This window comes from Periplaneta americana, chromosome 16 (genome assembly GCF_040183065.1).
Source record: "Periplaneta americana isolate PAMFEO1 chromosome 16, P.americana_PAMFEO1_priV1, whole genome shotgun sequence".
Taxonomy (NCBI): Eukaryota; Metazoa; Arthropoda; class Insecta; order Blattodea; family Blattidae; genus Periplaneta; species Periplaneta americana.
Genome location: NC_091132.1, coordinates 175,471,692 through 175,492,915, shown reverse-complemented (window position 1 = coordinate 175,492,915; position 21,224 = coordinate 175,471,692). Strand labels below are relative to the sequence as shown.

At 32.3% G+C, this 21,224-nt stretch overlaps 1 protein-coding gene across 1 annotated transcript; it reads left to right on the top strand.

The window, feature by feature from the left end:
* Positions 1 to 859: 859 nt before the first annotated feature.
* Positions 860 to 19,903, top strand: LOC138691443 (zinc finger protein 235-like). The gene is made up of 4 exons (XM_069813370.1): positions 860 to 940; positions 2,333 to 2,470; positions 8,157 to 8,239; positions 15,267 to 19,903. The coding sequence occupies exons 1-4, from the start codon at positions 860 to 862 to the stop codon at positions 16,228 to 16,230; spliced, it is 1,266 nt and encodes a 421-aa protein (XP_069669471.1). The 3' UTR covers positions 16,231 to 19,903.
* The last annotated feature ends 1,321 nt before the right edge of the window (positions 19,904 to 21,224 follow it).

The following is a 21,224-nucleotide window of genomic DNA, read 5'->3' as shown; positions in this document are numbered from 1 at the left end:
GTAAGTGACCCTGTGCATAGCTCGTATTTTGTGAGATGTGCGCAGACGCGAAAGTATTGATTTTCTCCGAGGAACAATAAAGGCATTGACCTCGATGTAATGTAAAGAATAACATGATTTTGATATAACCTGGAAATTGATTTAAAATTGAAATACGAGATGACAAATTGAATTTATTTGAATATTATTTAGAATTAAGGCTAATTATTATAGTAGCAGAACATAACCTTCTGCGACAGTATTGGATTTCCAGTCTTCGTGACGTTTCGTTCGTCTCTCGATTGCATATCCGAGATTAATCGAAAACCTGAACTTTAATGAATAGGTGTACTTTAATGACATGCATTAAAGGACTGCTACCAGGTGTATAATTATTATATTTCGGCATGGTCGAGCATAAAATAATGTAATGATTTATCAGTGATTATACAAAACGTGTTAAAGAAAGTATTAAGAATGACGATAGACAGGTTATTATAGAAATTAAGAAGAAATTACATACTGAAATGCAAATTAAACGTAGAATAATTACATACAGATGAAATTACTTGAGATTGAAGTATTTCATGCTTGAGTAAGATAAATATTTACAAGAAAGAATGCCTGGACGAGTCTCAGTTCCTGACCAAGTATCTAGTAAGTTTGCGTATCGATTTAATTATATTTTGACAGCCCCTAATATTAGCAGGTGTCGAATTCCAAGGACTTGGCAGGTCTGTTGTGCAAGTAGGTGATTATCCGGAAGTGTTATGTAAATTATATCGTAGCAAATTCTATGAAAGTTTCTCAACAACTCAGTTTGTATAAATCAATGTGAGATACATAACCTCTTCTTTCAGTTGTGATGGAATTAATCAAGATGGAACCTGAGGTTGATCCACTGGATTTACAAGCTCATGATAACACATACGAATTAGAAGAGAATAAGTCTTCATCCCAGGTAAAGTCAGAAGTCTCCCTGTTTCCTTTTTGTTTGTCTAAAAGTTCCACAGGAGTTAGGCCCGTAACACACTTGTAGAGTTTTCGCCAGCGAGAAATGTGTTGCGAGAAAATTAAAAATTTGATAACATGGATTCAAATGGACGTCCACACACTGGAAGAGATTCTCGCTCGAGGCAAAAACCTCGCGCGAGTTTCTCGCTGGAATCTGTAGCTCAGCGAACTCTCTTGACACATTTATCAAAGATGTTTGACATTTATACTCTTTATGACGATTGAATGTAGAAAAACATATAACAGGTGCGGTGAATTGTATTGTTTTTATTTGAAAATGAGGAAAGATGGCTGATAATTGCAGTCAGAAACTTATCGAACTTGTACGATGTCACCCGTAGGCCTATTTATATGATACACGGGATGAAAACTATAAAAACACGATACTTAAAGAAGAAATCTGGAGACAAATATCAGATTATCTGAAAATAAATAGGGCTATATTTTACTTTGATGAGATTTATTAGTATTGATTAAAAATTTGAAATAATGTATCAATATATCTTAACAGTTTACATAATTTTAATCAACATAGCAAAGAATCCTCTATCATATCATGAATGGCAAAATCTGTGGTCCATTCAACCTGAAATAATGCCTAAACGTATCATCATTCAAATCGAAACCAGTGTCCAAAACTCGCCCTTATTTTCGTGTGATACAATGTGATTTTCAGATATTTCTGGCTTTAATTTTAGGCCTACTTTTTTTTTTTTCATTAACAAAATATGTTCATGTAACTCCACTTCCTCATCATCTGAATACTCAGATTCAACATAGCGTTCGTACGTAATTTGTAAAGTACGACAGTATATGTCAATACATAACCTATAATATTTCCCCCAACGAGTGATTGCTATAATCAGAAAATTGCTTTCTGCATGCAGGCAGTGCATAGATGATAATAGCGAGGTGTGATCTGTGATAGCGAGAACTCGCCAAGTGTGTGGAGGAAGGCTCTTCGCCTCTTTGTCGCAACACATTTCTCGCTAGCGTAAACTCTTTAAGTGTGTTACGGGCCTTACTGTTATTGTTCTGAGTAATGATTAATAAAATGCCTTACTCTTACAGACAAGCTGTAGAATATATATCAGATTCTTGTGCATTTACCACACTATTTCAGTTATTTTCACAAGAAACATCCGGCCGATTATCAGTGATTGCCTGTGTCCCTAAGATCTTATTCTTGTTTTGGCTTCAATTTACTTATCTAATATGTTGCCTGTGTAGAGAATTAGCCAATAACGGCTATGCGGAAACTGATTAACGGCTATTTCGAAATGAAGTCAATTTTTAAGCACCCAAATAAAATAATTCATGATTTTTCTACGTTCTGCAGGAAGGGAAGTTACCGCAACTGGAAGTGACGTGGATGAAGACTGAATACGTGGACAACAGTTACGAAATCAAATCAGAGATAAAGATTGAAGACACTCCAGTGGCCATGAGCTTTGCTGTCGTGAAATCTGAAGTTTATGTAAGTAGTTCACTGTAAGTATACAGATATTGCATTTTTAATTACGTCAAAACCATTAAAATTGCGCAGTATTAACTATTTTCTTGTTTCCAATAATTTCTAAACTTGAATGGTTGTCGTTTTTTGATTTGAAATAGAATAATAATTCGTAAATATATATTTCTGGTAATTAACAGAGAATTTTTATGGAGAAAGTTCTTGTGCCTTGGAACATGATTTAATTTCAACTTCACAAAATGTTTCCTTGCATGTACTGTTCTAGCAATTACAATTACTTATCGATAGATTCGCACTGATATATAAGTTTATCCAAAACTTACAACAGATTTGGCAGTTCTATAACTGTTTTAAGAAGTAAGTTTATAGACAAAAATGAATAATAATAATAATAATAATAATAATAATAATAATAATAATAATAATAATAATAATAATAATATAGCTTTGTTTGTAACAGTTTTTACCCAAAATTTACGACAGATTTGGCAGTTTTATATCTGTTTTAAGAAGTAAGTTTATAGAAATGTAATAATAATTTAGTTATTTATTTATTTATTATTAATATTTGTGTGCTGAACATCAGCCAGAGGCCAATTATAGTTCAGCACAATACACAAACAGAAGATACAAAGGTGCAAAACAAAAATAAATAATATCATAAATAACAAAAACATACATGAATACAATTGAGTACAAACAGTAAAAACTAATAATTAAAACGAATCTAAACCTTAAAAGGATCTAAATTGTGCCCATGCAAATTGGCATATTTTATGCATCTACAGACTGGAGAAAGTGATTTTGAATTTCGGTTATAAAAAATTTTTTGAAATCTTAAACCTTTTGTAGGAATACGAAGGCTGATATTGTTTATGATAGACTCACAATCAATATCACCCTTGATAACTTTGCAAAAAAATTGATAATCAAGATTTAGACGTCTAGCATAAAGGCTACAACAGTTAAAATATTTACAGGTAATATCATAGTTAAAGTCAGTGGAATTGGGTATATATCGAAAAGCACATAAGGAAATAATTTTTCTTTGAATATTTTCCAATTTAACCGAATCGGTTGAAGTAATGGAATTCCAGGCTACAGATGCATATTCAAGTTTAGAGCGAACCAAAGTAAAGTATAGAATTAATAGTGACTCAGGAGTAGAAAAAGAATAAATTATAGACCTTATTAAACCAAGCATTCTTATTGAATGATTATAAATATATTGAACATGATCGTGAAAGTATAATTTAGAATCGAGTAGTACACCAAGATCTTTTATAGAATTTTTCCTAATAATACAGGCGTTATTAAGAGAATAATTACATTTTATGGAAGTAGTTTTTCGAGAGTACGAAATGACAAAAGTTTTTGTTTCATTAATTTTCATTCCATTAATGTCAGACCAAAGTTCAATGGAGTTAATATCATTTTGAAGAGTTTGGCAATCGGCAGAACTATTTATTGAGCGAAAGATTTTGAGATCATCAGCAAATAACAGGTAGTTTGAACTTATTCTTTTACATATGTCATCAATAAATAATAAAAATAATAGACGGCCCAATATAGATCCTTGGGGAACTTCACATAAATAATTAAATGGGTCCGAGAGAGAATCACCAAGACGAACACAACATTGTCTATTAGTTAAATAGTTTTCAAACCAGCTCACGTAGTTAGAAGAGAGACCAAAGTTTTTAAATTTATTTATCAGAATATTGTGAGGTACAACATCAAACACTTTGCTAAAGTCGATATAAATTGAGTCAATTTGACCTTGGGTTTCAACAACAGGCATAACAAGATTAAGGTAGGATACTAAGTTTGTAGTTGTTGATTTACCTTTAGTAAAACCATGTTGTGCTGAATTAATTTTATTCTTAACATAAAATGAAACATGTTTGTGGATTATTTTTTCAAAAATTTTTGAGAAATTGTTTAATATTGAAATAGGTCTATAATTGGAAACAACATTTTTTTTACCATTCTTAAAGATAGGAATAACGGATGCTTCTTTCCAAAGCATAGGGTATGTACCGGTTAATAAACTTAAATTAAATATAAAGGTTAAAACGGGTATTAGAATATTAGAACATCCCTTAATAATTAAATTAGGAATGCCATCAGTGCCCTTTGATTTATTAGGTTTAAGCTTTTTTATGGCTAATGAAACGTCTTCAACTGTAATTTTAGGTAAGGATAAGAAGTCAGTAGAATTATACTCCAACAAACAGAGATTAGAATTAGGCTGTTTTTGAATCGATTTGAATTGATTAGCAAATGCATTAGCAATTTCTTGCTGATCAGTAATGTGAATCCCATTTATTAATAATTCGGTGGGATAATTATTGGATTTACGAAAAGATTCTACGTATTTCCAAAATTTCTTAGGTTCATTCTTCAAATTTTCATCAATGGATTGTAACCATTTAAATTTGTCAGATTTAATCATAGCTTTAACTTGTTTTCTGTAATTGGAAAAAATTTGATAATGGTGATCAGTTTTGAATTTCTTAAAATTTCTATGTGCTTTGTTCTTTTTCCTAATAAGTATACGCAAGGTATTTGAAAACCATTTAGGATAGTGCGATTTTTTTACGAAAGTGACAGGAACAGCAAGAGAAATAGCTTTGTTCATAATCTGGGATAACGCGTTAGCAGCAACGTTATCATCAGTAGTTTGATATATGGAATTCCAATCATGATTGTATAGAGTGGAATAGAGTTTCAAGTAATCACCTTGAGAATAATTTATGAAGGTACTAGATTGGCAGTGATCAGGTAGCGACAAATACACTTCAAGATTAATGGAGATAGATGGATGATAAGAATCCTCCAAAACTAGAGAATGATTGGCTAGTTTTACTATACTATTAATAATATTAGTAAAGACAAGATTAAGTAGATTTTTATTTGAGACAGTAAAATTAATTTGGTTTAATCCCAGAAGGCAAGACGAGGAATATAAATCACTGGACTTAATTTTAGAGTAGTAATGAATATCATTAAGATTAAAACCAGTTGACCAATCCATACCAGGACAATTGAAATCACCAATAATTACTATTCTAAAATTATGAGTATCAAGGTTTTTTCAAGAAAATTGAGGTAAGATTTTAAGTGATTATGACCGAAATCAGGTGGGAAGTAATGATTTCCAATTAATAAATTAATACCATCAGCCATTTTAATTTCAATCCAAACACATTCATTAATAATTTCTAAATCATATCGCCGACAGGTAAAAGGTAACTGGTTGTTAATCGCTGTTAGGACACCCCCACCTCTTTTTTTATTGGTGTCCTCATACGTTCTGTCTGCTCGAAACACAGTATAATTGTTAGGGAATAAGTTTGTATTTAATACTGATTCAGATAACCATGTTTCAGTAAGACAGATAATGATATCATTATTACTTACTACATTTTGAAAAATTTCATCAATTTTTGTATTAAGACCACGAACATTTTGGTAAAATATCTCAAGATGATTATTAGAACTGTGCATTGAGAGTTAGAGAATAATATTACGAGGCATTAACCCTAGAATCAACTGAAGTACCTGGTGGAGCAAAATGCTGCTCAGGTTTAAGTTTACCAAAAAAGGGTGCAATGAGGCATCCCGCAGGCCAAACATCAGAATTATTAATTAACTCGAAATCCCTCTCATCAACTGAGATATGAAAAGAGGAATACGACTGGTATTTTGTAATAATAATAATAATAATAATAATAATAATAATAATAATAATAATAATAATATAGCTAAGTTTGTAACACTTTTTACCCAAAACTTACGACAGATTTGTCAGTTTTATATCTGTTTTAAGAAGTAAGTTTATAGAAATGTAATAATAATAATAATAATAATAATAATAATAATAATAATAATAATATAGCTAACTTTGTAACACTTTTTACCCAAAACTTACGACAGATTTGGCAGCTGTATATCTGTTTTAAGAAGCCAGTTTATAGAAATGTAATAATAATAATAATAATAATAATAATAATAATAATAATAATAATAATAATAATATAGCTAAGTTTGTAACACTTTTTACCCAAAACTTACGACAGATTTGTCAGTTTTATATCTGTTTTAAGAAGTAAGTTTATAGAAATGTAATAATAATAATAATAATAATAATAATAATAATAATAATAATAATATAGCTAACTTTCTAACACTTTTTACCCAAAACTTACGACAGATTTGGCAGCTGTATATCTGTTTTAAGAAGCCAGTTTATAGAAATGTAATAATAATAATAATAATAATAATAATAATAATAATAATGGTAATAGTAGTAATAATAATAATGATAATAATAATACAGCTTTGTTTGTAACAGTTTTTGCCCAAAACTTACGCCAGGTTTGGCAGTTGTATATCTGTTTTAAGAAGTAAATTTATAGAAATGTAATAATAATAATAATAATAATAATAACAATAACAATAACAATAATAATAATAGTAATAATGATAAATTAATAATCATATAGCTTTGTTTGTAACAGTTTTTACACAAAATTTACGACACATTTGGCAGTTGTATATCTATTTTAAAAAGGAAGTTTATAGAAATGTAATAATAATATTAATAATAATAATAGTAATAATAATATAGCTATGTTTGTAACACTTTTTACCTAAAACTTACGATAGATTTGGCAGTTTTATATCTGTTTTAAGAAGTAAATTTATAGAAATGTAATAATAATAATAATAATAATTAATAATAATAATAATAATAATAATAATAATAATGATAATGATAATGATAAGAATGATGATGATGATGATAATAATAATAATAATATAGCTTTGTTGGTAACAGTTTGGGTTTATTTTGTTACAAAAAATTTGTGAAAATACGCCCCCACACTGTTAAGTAGGTCATGTGCCGTCCTATCTCAATTTGATTTTTAGTATGAAAGCCTCCTTTCAGAATGTATCTTACAGTTTTCTGGATCTGCATATATAAAATAACATTAACACCGTTATTTCGAACTTTGGTCGGCTGTAACTTTCTTTATCTCTCACTACAATAGTTTCTTAATATATGAAAACTTCCATAAAAACAATTTTCATGTTCTGTTCTTCTATCCATGCTAAGATGCTATTCTTCTTAGTCCGCTGGGACTATCTGTACAACATTATTATATTGTTACACTGAATAAGGCAAACTTACATGTATGGACGCAAAATCTTTATTTTCTGCTATCTTATCTGAAAAGAACAGTTCGTATTGAAGAGTTTGCAATTTGAGGAAATAAATCTTTTAACAATGATGCGTCAGCTAAACATATTCATATGTAAGTAAATAAAGTTTTACTGTTCATTTCCTTCATATATTGTAGAAAATTCTGATTACGTATTTTGCATTGTACTTATTCATCACATGCACTTATTTTCAAGGTGGAGACTTGATTCCAGTTCTTCCGAATGTAGGAAAATAACCTGAATTAAAATATATATATATATATATATATATATATATATATATGTGAGTGTGAAGGATATTTTTTAATGCAGTTTTGGGTAAACAGTTCGATTTTGTACAGAAATCATTATAACGTTATTGAAAATTGAGAATAGATTCGTCTGATTTGAAAAGCTAGGTCTCTGACAGGAAACCGATGACCTAGATGGTAATCTCTTCACTATTTACTCACTTTTCCAGGAAGATGTTTACGATCTGGACAGAGTTCAGCGGGAGCAGAAAGTGGAATTATGTTCAGAGGAGAATAAAATGGCTCTTGAGAGGTAAGTGCACTGCATCGATACAGTTTTGTTTTCGCATCTGCGTCGCTTATTGTTATGGAAAGTTTGTCCAAATAATGTTTAATTTTGCTTAACGAATGTCAAATTAACAGTCTGTTTATTTTTAACGCTTTTTTAATGTATTTTCCATTTGTTCAACATAATTTTGTTTAAGATAACCAACACTTAACTATAACGTCTGTTAGCACTATTTTAACTACACAACAGCAGTTCGTAATGATTCTACACATGTAAGACAATTTTTGATTGGCTAAAATTAATCTTTAAATTCTATATTATAGAGTGAGTCATGAAACTTGCATAAAATTACAACCTGTTATAGTAGGCCACACTCCATAAACAAACAGTTGACAAATGAAAGTTGTAGGTGACGTGCTGAATAATAATTATAAAGTAAGGTTATATTTCCTCATTGCTATTATGGATACGATATACGAAAGAAATAAAATAACACCGATGTATTTAAACAGTCCACAGTATTTTTTTAAATGTTATATTACCAATCATATGCTAAACATTCCCTACAGAGAGACACAAAATATTAATTTTGCAACTTCTGTTCGAACAGCTGTGGAGACATCGGCCATATTTAACTAACTGTTAAACGAGTTAACTGCCCGAAATCTTACATTTAAAATAAACAAACTGTTAACAATCTGTTAAATCAAACTGGTGTTGAAAACATACAATTTTATTAATTAACAAACTGTTTAGAGTTTAACAGTCGTTAAATTTTCTAACAATACTTGGAGAAACCGGCCACTAGGGTCATTAATATTTCCATCGTTTTGTTCTTGACCATACATGCAGTGTGTGAGCATGGCTCCTGTTCTCTTAATTTTAATACTGCACCATCTCTCACACTTAGGACTAGTGAGTAATATTGTAACAAATTCATAGTGCTGGAAAGAGAAATAGATTCTGCTTTAAGGATGAAGTCTTTCATAACAATTAAAACATAATTTACCTGGCCATCTTGTGATTTCGAATCAAATATGAATTATTTTGTTGGAATAAAATGTTGTCAAATCTTGGTTTTGTGTGTGTGTGCATTTGTGTGCGTGCATCCTTTTTGTATACTTGTTTGTTTTTAATTTATTAATGGAAAATATCTGTTTTAATTAATGTTATATTATGATATATTCTCTAGATTTTGCTATTGTGTTTGGAATCATTTGTCTATCTGCCATTCAAATCCTCTACCAGGAAGATCTACTCTAATACAGTTCAAGAAACAGAAATCGATTGACCGCTTCTGTCTGTTTGTTTTTTTACGTTTTCGAGAGATAACGCACCAATACACGACCTCTTTATTAAGTTATCGCAGTTCGTTGCAAAACGATTATTATCGACTCCACCTACGATTCAAGTTCTCGCATGACACACGCCATTAGTTTTTTAACAGCTTGAAATATTTTATTTCCTACTCGTTTTTAAAAAAGCTTTAAGTTTAATCTTAAAGCTACGAAAATGGGTTGGATCCCCCTTTGGACTTTGGTTTCTTCGGAGGTTTTCCCCAGCAGTGGGACTGAAGCCGGATGGTCTATGGCGAGTCCTTGGCATCAACCCCTTTGATTTGATTACCTGGTTGGGTTTTTCCGAGGTTTCCCCCACCGAAAAGGCAAATGCCGGGTAATATTTTGGCGAATCCTCGGACCTCATCTCATCTCACTACATCTCGCCAAAATGTAAAAAATTTGTACAAAATTGTAAAAATTGTAGAAAATTACTAAATTGTAAAACTATAAAAATTTGTAAAAATTGTAATTGTAATATTGTAAAATGTTGACATGTTCCACATCTTAAAGCTTCATTGCTCATGTAAGATCTATGGAATAAAATAAATGAATGAATGAATGAAATGTGATTCCAGACTACAGTTGCGTCCAACCCTACTGACGTTTGCAGGTGTGTCTGATTATTGGCGATAGCCAATAGCTGCAGTGCTGCGTTGCAACATATGGACATATGATATATTGTTGCCAGTATGATCACAAGGATTTCTAATACAATATATAGGTTAGGGCCGTATTCATAAACGAGACTTTGGATGAGGACTTCCCAAAGTCGACTTTCGTAGTAAAGTTTAACTTTGTTAAAAGTCTTATTCATAGACATTACTTCCGAGACTTTGACTTTGACTTTGGTAAGTCGAGATTTGACGAACTTATTCTAATGTTGGCAATCAAAATCACTGCCTTCTAAACGAATTAAATTAACAGATAGTTGAACTAGAGTAGGCATTGCCACAATCAAAGCCATCTTCTGAGACACAAACCAATCTCACAATTGACTACATGTTAAGCGATTGTTAGCCGTTCTTGCAGCATTACATAAGAATAATTATTCGTGGGCTTATTGTGGAACTCACGTAAGTAAAAGAATTGATATTTTTAGATCTTTACACCAATAGATTATAATTCGTTCTTGCACTTGGGCACAAAAAGAATCTTAACTCAGTTTCGAACAGTCTTGTTTTCCTATATAATACAATAAAATTCGTAACTACAAAACATAATGGTACAGTTCATCTGAAATAGTATTGCCTGCTAAGAATTTTGTTGTGAATAAAATATCGATTGTAGTTAAAGTTCACATTATGGCCTCGAATTATTTTATTATAAAATAATTTTATTCTGAAAACGGAATAAGGAAGATAAGAAGATGCCAGTAATGACAGACTACTTAAAAATTAATTGAAATCAATTTTCAGAAAACATTATGACGACCGCACGATTAAAAAAAAATTAACTGCATATCCAACTGTATAACATAATTATCCTGTATATAGAATTAAACAGTCAAATCATTATGAAACCATCAATTACCTATAGCATAAAATCGCGATGAAATAATAAATTCAAATATTGGTGGAACAGATAATCCTCTTCGATTTTTATTCATCAATGAATGTTGAAACATGACGAGGATATCTAGTACTGTCTGTTTATTAAATCTGTACCTTGATATAAATTTATTATCTATATCTAATAATACGCTAAGGAACATGAACAGGTTTAGATGCCCTCAATATTCTCGGAAAATTCAACAATTTTCCAAATATCAGTCATTTTCCTTATGTCCATGAACGAAAGTCAAAGTCAAAGTCTAGATTTTCGGCGACTTCGAAGTAAAGTCACGATTGAAGTTTACTTTCGTCGAAGTGTCGACTGTGAATAGGAAAATGGTGACTTTGTACTTTCCAAAGTCAACTTTGGTCCAAAGTCTTGTCTATGAATACGACCCATAGTGATTAAACAGGAAAATTCACAACGTTAGTATTTTATTTTTGTACATAAGAGATCAGCATTTATTGCTGTCATAGTGTTTTTACAATACAATCATGTTAGAACAGGATTTATTTTAATTTCAAGCACTATTAATTAAACTAAGAAACGGAAAATATTTGTATATGAGCCTTAACCTCTATATTTTCCTTTCCCTTATTAAAATTCACAATACATAAACTATAGTATAATGCAAGCATTATGTTGAGAATTGTTTCATTGAATACTATAATCTGTAACATCAGTTTCAAGATAATAGCTTTAAAAAAGTCCTTCGTATCTTTACTATTTATCTTTTACTTCAGTTTCAAATACTTCTTTAACTCTGACGATAGGATTCCCACTTCTGCTTGGAATAGTGTCAAAGTTGTTTTTGTTCTCTGTATCAGGTATTTTATTGTTGTTCCGAAGTGAAACGAGTATTTTCTACTAGCTCAGATAAACATTGTTATTTTGCAACCTAGTATTACAAGATGCTGTTAGCTTTAGTAAGGGTGGTATTCATAAACGAGACTTTGAACGAAGACTTCCTAAAGTCGACTAATGTAGTAAAGTTTAACTTTGAAGTCCTATTCATAGACGATACTTCTGAGACTTTGACTCTGCCTTTGGTAAGTCGAGATTTGTCAATCTTGTTCTAATGTTGGCAATCACAATCACTGCCTTCTAAACTAATTAAATTGATAGATGGGTGAAATAGAGAACGCATTACCAGAATCAAAATCATCTTTTGAGTTACAAATCAATGAAACAATTGAACATCGGTATATGTTAAGCGATTGTTAACCGTTCTTGCAGCTTTACATAAGAATATTTCGTTTATATGACGTCATTCCCTTTTCGACCAATGAAGTATAATGAAATTTTGAATTCCAACCAATCACAGACTTTGCGATAATTTCTGCAGCTAGATTTATCGCTATCAATTTATTGCATGGTCGTTCTTTTGTTTAGTTTTTGTCGCCAACTGTTTGCCCGTAAATTGATGATCATGAATACATTAAGATGCAACTACACGGTTAAACTTTTCTTTCAACTTTAAAGCAATGAATGCAAGATTGATATTTAATATTAATTAATATATTTACGCAGTGAAACCACTTTCAAAACGGCGCACCATGTAGACACAAAATCTTTGTGCATCTTAATTGAACGTACCTTTTAAACTTGATTCTTTCAATATTCTTCCCAGATTGCACGCATACGCAATTGGAATATTGAACTGTGTAGATGCAGCTTTAGTTCCGTTACACACTACAGCGAGAATGCGTTTGTCGAGCTATAAAAAATGCTTTCGTGTAGCACTGATTGTAAGTAACGGTCGAAACAAGGCACAGCTGACATTAGTCCTGCTTCCACAGGTAGGCCTAACGTAACCTATAAAATTGTAGCCTATGACATTTGTATTGAAATTAAACAATTAATAGACGTTCAAATTTATGTAACATCATCGCATATCATACATAAAGACCTTGTATAGTAATAATAATGTCTGTGATCAAACTGCCTTTCGTATGGCGTAATACAATTCGTGTTTTAATTAGGCCTATCTATACAGAGATGGCTTCACCAGCAAATAGGGATTATAAAGAATGGACACTGAGCTAATTTTCCTGTGTTTTGTTTCTCTGTGCGCCAGCGTATAGTTCCACTTTCAAGCGCTAGAGGTTAGTGTAATCGAGCATACGCTAAGATAATAATTGAGAATAGATTTGAGACACAGGATACAAACATCGCCTACCTTATTGCACAATCCAGTAACGCTTTGCTTCAAATAAATTCAAGTTAACAGCTTTTCCTTATTTCTCAGTGACAAACTAGTAATAATAATATTTTATATTTCAGATATCATAAATTATTTTATAAAGTAATATAATACATTATAAAATTAAGTATCGAATTCGTTTAATATTTGTATATAATATAATATAGGTATATGGTTTTACTTCTCGTAAGAGTTTTGTTTTTCCATTTTCAGCGCTATCAAATCATTACATATTTTAATTGTTGTTGGGGGTCAACGTCTCAACTCTCATTATAAAGGAACTCTAGAGTCTAGACATTACAGTTAATGACGGATTTATTATGTTATGGATCCAATTTATTTTATTTGAGTACATAATGTGCCTAGATATATTAATTATATGTGTTATATTTCCGCTATATCGACTGCTAGCTGGTGTGATGTCAGCGCCAACTCTAGGGAGAAAGCAGAATCTCACGCTTTAGCTGGCTTGAAGGTCATTGAAATCAGTCCGGCTACATCAAAGGTACCGACGCGAAGTGTCCATTCTTTATAATCTCTATTCGCTGGCTTCACTGTGTAGCAACATGTCTCGCTGTGAATACATAACCATTGGTATATAGCTGTCCCCACTGTTACTGTTAAATTAAATTATGATTTCAGCAGATAATGAAAATGTATTTGTTATAATAATAAGAGAAAAGTGCAATACATATAATTAACAATGTTTAACTTGTATTTCGCTTTTCGCAATTGGAATTACTGAATAATAACATCGAATTTCTTTATTGCAATAATCGATATTCATCTACGAGTATATCAATTTCATAATGTCTGAATAGGTTAAGTATTGGTTAATATGCAATTATTAACATTTTGTAATCGAATTTTAGGGATATATTATTTAAATTTTTATTTTATTCACGAAATAGTCCTAATAAATGTCACTCGAGGTCTGAGATTGCTACAGAATAATAAAATTCTTCGAGGGCTTAGTGTGAAACTAACGTTAAGAACAAAAATTGACATTTTTAGATCTTTACACCAATCGATAATAATTTGTTCTTCTACTTAGTCACAAAATTCGTACTTTGTAAGTACAAAACATGATGGTATAGTTCATCTGAAATAGTATTGCCTGTTAAGAATTTTCTTGTGTATAAAATATCGAATGTAGTTGCGTTAGTTTTACATTAATCCCGCAAATTATTTCATTATAAAATAATTTTGTGAGATATGGAAAATAAGATTCCACCAATGACAGACTATGAAAGAGACATATTATCCTGCTGACAGTTGGCAGACTTATTCCTTGCATTTCTGTAGGAACTACTTAAAAATTATTTGAAATCCATATGCAGAAAACATTATTATGGCGACCGCAAGGATTATAAATTAACTGCATATCTAACTGTATAACCTCTCTATAGAATTAAATACTAAAAATCAATATTAAGCTGTCAATCCTTATCTATAGCGTAAGATCGCTATGAAATAAGTTGTATTATTGGTGGAACAGATAATCCTCTTTGATTATTATTCATCAATGAATGTTGAAACATGACGAGGATATGTAATACTGTCTGTTTAACAAATATGTACCTTGATTTGAATTTATAGTCTATAATAATACGCTAAGCTTTATTAATCTCCTAAATGTCCTCAATATTCTCTGAAAATTCAACAATTTTCAAAATATCAGCCATTTTCCTTATGTCTACAAACGAAAGCCGAAGTCAAAGTCTAGATTTTTGGCGACTTCGAAGTCGAGTCACAATTATTGAAGTTTACTTTCGTCAAAGTGTCGACTGTGAATAGGAAAATGGTGACTTTGTACTTTCCAAAGCCAACTTTTGTCCAAAGTCTTGTCTATGAATAGGACCCTAAAAGTTCCGATGAAGGAACTGTTCCAAGATAACTGTTACGTTTTTACTTCCCCTTCTCTTTGGAGAATGATAAACTTTTATATTCATTTCAGACTTGAGCATAATGTTGAGAAGAATGTGTCACATAAAGGCGCTGACATTGATCGTGATGAAAACAATTTGATGCAGTGTGGTAGCTACAGAGCAGATTGTTCAAACATTATCGACGTAATCGATAATTCTATCAAGTGTGATATATGTAACGAGCTTTTCGCAACGCAGCAATCTCTGAAACATCATTCCCGTATTCATACAATAAAAAAGTCGTTTAAGTGCGATGTGTGTGGAAAGTCTTTCTCTAGACTGGCAAAATTGAAGGAACATGTTCGCTTTCACACAGGCGAAAGGCCATTCAAATGCGAGTTTTGTGGAAAGAGTTTCTCATGTGTAGGGAATTTAAACCAACATATTCGCATTCACACAGGCTATAAGCCATTCAAGTGCGATCTTTGTGGAAAGTGTTTCTCAGAATCGTCATCCTTGAACAAACATGTACGTGTTCACACAGGGGAAAAGCCATTCAAGTGCCAGATATGTGAAAAGTGTTTCTCAGAATCGTCAACTTTAAACAAACACGTACGTATTCACACAGGCGAAAGGCGATTCAAATGCGAGGTGTGTGGAAAGTGTTTCTCAGAATCATCAAATTTTCATAACCATGTACGCATTCACACCGGGGAAAAGCCATTCAAATGCGAGGTGTGTGGAAGGGCGTTTTCAGAATCGTCAAATTTTAAGAAACATACACGCACACACACTGGGGAAAAGCCATTCAAATGCGATTTGTGTGGAAAATGTTTTTCACAATTGGCTCATTTGAAGTTACATGGACGCAGTCACAAGGGCGAAAGACCATTTATATGCGAGGTGTGCGGAAAGGGTTTCATAGCTTCGTCGAATTTAAAAACGCACTCTCGCATTCACACAGGCGAAAAGTCACTGAAATGTGACGTGTGTGGAAAGAGTTTTTCACAGTTGGGAAATTTAAGGAAACATGTAATCATTCACACACGCTAAAGTTTGTCAAATGTGATGACTATGTAAACTAGTTTAAACATCTCTCCGGTCACACCCGTGTACACGGAGATGATTTAAATGCATAAGAGTTACCGGTGATCGGAAAGTCTAAAAAAACACTAGTTCTTTCACACAGCCGAAATACCGTTCAGTTGTGATACCTATGGAATGTGTTTAAGGTGTAAGTATAAGCTTAAAAACGTATCTGTCTACACATAGTTCACCTTTAATACGCTAATGTGTAAATTTCTGCTTCAAAATTAGGAGGTTTTAAACGCAAGAACAGCCTGGATTTTTCATTTAAGTACCAGATAATAACCCAGGAAGACATAGGGCCGTATTTATAAACGAGACTTTGTATGAAGACTTCCCAAAGTCGACTTTCGTGGTAAAGTTTGACTTTGTTAAAAGTCCTATTCGTAGACAATACTTCTGAGACTTTGACTTTGGTAAGTAGAGTTTTTACGATCTTTTTCTAACGTTGGCAATCAAAATCACTGCCTTCTAAACGAATCAAATTTATAGATAGTTGAAACAGAGTAGGCATTTCTACAATCAAAGCCATCTTTTGGATCACGAACGAAACAATTGAACATCGGTACATGTTAAGGAATTGTTAATAGTTCTTGCAGCTTTACATAAGAATAATATTATTCGAGGTCTTATTGTGACACTAACGTAAGTACAAAAATTGACATTTTTAGATGTTTACACCAATTTATAATAATTTGTTCTTCTACCTGGCCACAAAAAATCGTAACTCAGTTCGAACAGTCTTGTATATAACACAATTCATAACTACAAAACGTGATGGTATAGTTTATCTGAAATAGTATTGCCTGTTAATAATTTTGTTGTGAATAAAATATATATTGCAGTTGCGTTAGTTTCACATTAAGCACTGAAATTATTGCATTGTAAAATAATTTTGTTGTGAAGATATGGAAGGTAAGATTCTACCAATGACGGACTATGAAAGCGACATATTATCCAGCTGACAGTTGGCAAGATTTATTAAAAATTATCTGAAATCAATATGCAGAAAACATTATTATGACGACCGCAAGGATTATAAATTAACTGCATTTCCAACTGTATAACCTATCTTCTATAGAATTAAATATTAAGAATCAATATTAAGCTATTAATCCTTAGATATAGCTTAAAATCGCGATGAAATTAGTTGTATTATTTATTGGTGGAATAGATAATCCTCTTTGATTATTCATCAATGAAAAGTTGAAGCATGACGAGGATATTTAATACTGCCTGTTTATCAAATCTGTACCTTGATTTGAATTTATAATCTATAAAAATACTCTAAGGAACATGAGCAACTTTAATGATCTCCTAGATGTCCTCAATATTCTCGGCAAATTTAACAATTTCCCAAATATCAATCATTTTCCTTTTGTCCACAAACGAAAGTCAAAGTCAAAGTCTAGATTTTCGGCGACTTCGAAGTAAAGTCACGATTGAAGTTTACTTTCCTCAAAGTGTCGACTGTGAATAGGAAAATCGTTACTTTGTACTTTCCAAAGTCTCGTCTATGAATACGACCCTTAAGTACCAGATAATAACACTGGAAGACATAGAAAAAGATGGCGGGACCAGTTTTGATTGGAGTGGAACGGATCTTAGCGTACGAACACGTTGACGCCTAGTTTTAAAGCTAGCAGGGTCCGCTATCAGTGTTATAAAAGACAAGGAAGCTTGGTGTACACAAAATGGAGCTTGTTTGCAGGAGGACATCTCCTTTGAATCTCTGTGTAGACTTGATATCGCAAGGGATTCAAGTAGTGAGGACGAATTTGATTTATTAGACAGTGCAGAATCAAAGTGGTTATTATTACAAGAATACTTTTCTTGATAGTGTTCCGTTCACCCTATAAATAATGAAAGATTTGCGTTTGGTGAATATCTTTTTAAATATCTGCGGAACTTCCCATAAAAATTCATTAGCTACCTGAGAGTGGAAATCGAAACTTCCGATTATCTTCTCTATTTAGCTAAAGATTCCATACAGGAGACTTGGAAAAATTTCCAGGGAATCCTATTTTGCAGGAAGAACGGCTTATACTCACACTGAGGTAAACTGTACAATTCTTACAAAATAGTGCCTAGTGAACATTCTCAATAATTTGATATTAGCTATTATTTATTTATTTTTCGTGGTATTAAGGCACATACAGAAGAAATCGTTTAAACCCTTGAAATGAGATCGAAGACTCCGAATCAGGCCTATTGGTGAACGACGATGTCCATGCATCCCAATTCATTAGTAGTTTTTAATTTAAAAATTAATTAAATTCTACCTCCAGTTTTGAATCTATACGAGAAGTTAATGTCGTGGCAGGTCTTTCGAACACACGAGCAATCAGTTTTTCTGCATCAAATGTGTGCAGTGTTTTAAAACTTTACAACCACTGTCACGGATTTCCGCCACGAGAATCGATTCCCGGTGCCAGTACGAATTTTTCTCGTATTAAATGGTAATAATACACATTGGTTACTTCATAGTAGACGTGTAATATTCAATGAGGTGGGCGAGACCTCATACTTAATGAATATTGATGAACTGACTTATACTTATAATCTGTTATTACAGATTAGTAGAGTTATAGTTGACTTTACTTCACCTGCATCCATTTTGTTTATTTTTTTATTACCGGGAGTGTTATCTAATAATTATTAACAGATAGTTTATTACTTGTGCTAAGTGTTTCATTTGTTCCACCTCACCCATTAGACTATCGACATATTGTACGGTTTGCGGCAGAGTAAAATTATTATTTATACAAATAATTCAATTTAACTAGAGGCAAGGCGTTTCACTTTTATAAAGGGGCAGTTTGTAACATAAATATGTGTGGTATCTAATAATATTTTATGCTCGACCATGCTGAAATGTAGTAATTATACACCTGGTAGCAGTCCTTTAATGCATGTCATTAAAGTACAGGTGTTCAGCCTATGACATGTCAGCTTTGTACCGTTATAAAACCTCAGCCACTGACAAGTCAGCTTTGTACCGTTATAAAACCGCAAGTATGGATTATTCTCGGATATGCAATCGAAAGAGAATTAGCGAAAAGTCACTGAGGCCGTAAATCCATTACTGTCCCAGAAGGTTATGTTCTGTTACTGTAATAATTAGCGTTAATTGTAAATAATATTCAAATAAATTCAATTTGTCATCTCGTTTTTCAATGTCTAATTTAATTTCAATGTTATATCAAAGTTAATATTTAGTTTACTCTGTAGGTTCTCATAGGCTATCAAGGTCAATGTGGACATCTGTTCCTCGGAAAAAATCAGTACTTTCGCGTCTGCGCACATCTCACAATTTACGAGGTATTGCTCAAGGTCAGTTAGATACAAATAAAATGAATAATTTCAAGTTAGAAATATGGTCGAGCATAAAAAGTCGTATGAAACTCGCCTATAATGGTAATTAAGAAGCTCGTATGAAAATTATGAAACTCGCTTGCGCTCGTTTCATAAACATCCATACTCGCTTCTTAATTACTATCATTATAGGCTCGTTGCATAATGTACTATTATTATAACATACTGTATTATAGGTTATAAAGAGAATAACACACTATAAATATTAATTTTCTTTTGTTATTATGTAATGTTACATAAAGTTGCAATACACGATGTAAACCATTTACAAGGTTTAACAGGAACTCACCCATTAACTGATAGGTATCATATGCCATGCAGAGAGGATTATGTTTTGTTTATGAACATATACTCCCAAACACTTCGTTTATGAGTTACTCACAGATGAAGATGCTCACCCGTAAGTTTTAGAATTGAATACAAACAATTGTACAGAAATACTATTTTATTGTCCACACCTATGGAGTGAGATTTAACGCGTCTGGTCGCGAAACCAGGTGGCCCGGGTTCGATTCCCTGCCGGGGCAAGTTACTCGGTTGACGTTTTTTCCGGGGTTTTCTCTCAACCCAGTATGAGGAAATGCTGGGTAACTTTCGGTGCTGGACCCCGGATCCATTTCACATTCATCTCATTCAGCCGCTAAATAACATGAGACGTTGATAAAGCGTCGTAAAATAACCTACTAAAAAAAAGCATTTTACATCTTATTACACAACTTTTAACACTGTATCCTTTCGGAATATGTATGGTAAGACTTTCCTGTGTTAAATTTCAACGTACCTCGTTTACATGTTACGACCTATTTATAGGTCATCTTCAGAACTGGTAGGTGTTGGTCTTGGCGCCACTTGTTCTGTTTCCTGTGAGGGTGTGTTCGTGTGGTATAGTGTAGAGCCATAGAGTGTGTGTTTTGAAGTTGAGTTGTCTGTTGAGAATTTCGTTGGGGTGTGTTTTCGTGTGTTCATATTGTTCTAGTGTGTTTATTTTCTGGCTTTTTGGTTCGATGTGTAGTATTTCCATGTCTGTGCTGATGTCTCTGTGGGTGTGGCTAGCATTTGTGATGTGTTCTGCATATGTGGAGGTGTTTTGTAATTTTGTTATGTCTGTGATGTGTTCTTTGTAACGTGTTTGAAACGATCTGCCTGTCTGTCCTATGTAGAAGTTGTTGCAGGTGTTACATTTGAGTTTGTATACGCCTGTGTGGTTGTATTCGTTTGTGTTGTTTGTGTGTTGAGATGTTTTTGTAGAGTGTTATTTGTTCTGTATGCGATGTTGTAATTTAATTTCTTTAATGAGGTTGCAATTTTGTGTGTGTTTTTGTTTTCGTGTGTTAGTGTGGTGTATTTTTTGTGTTCTTGTGTTTGTGTTGTATTCTTCTGTTTTTTTGTGATTATGTTTTGTCTTACGTATTATGTTGTCTATTATGTTGGGGTTGTATCCGTTTTCTTGTGCAATGTATTTAATTGTGTTTAGTTCTTCGTTGTAATCCTGTTGGTTCATTGGTATGTTGAGTAGTCTGTGTACCATTGTTCGGAATCCAGCTTGTTTGTGTTGTGTTGCGTGGTTGGATGTGTTGTGTATGTGT

Bases quoted from the DNA above. Each gene is read 5' to 3' on its own strand.
- LOC138691443 (XM_069813370.1), top strand. From the start codon at position 860: ATGGAACCTGAGGTTGATCCACTGGATTTACAAGCTCATGATAACACA. The intron at 941-2,332 runs GTAAAGTCAGAA...TACGTTCTGCAG, and splicing joins AGAATAAGTCTTCATCCCAG to GAAGGGAAGTTACCGCAACT. The intron at 8,240-15,266 runs GTAAGTGCACTG...TATTCATTTCAG, and splicing joins AATAAAATGGCTCTTGAGAG to ACTTGAGCATAATGTTGAGA.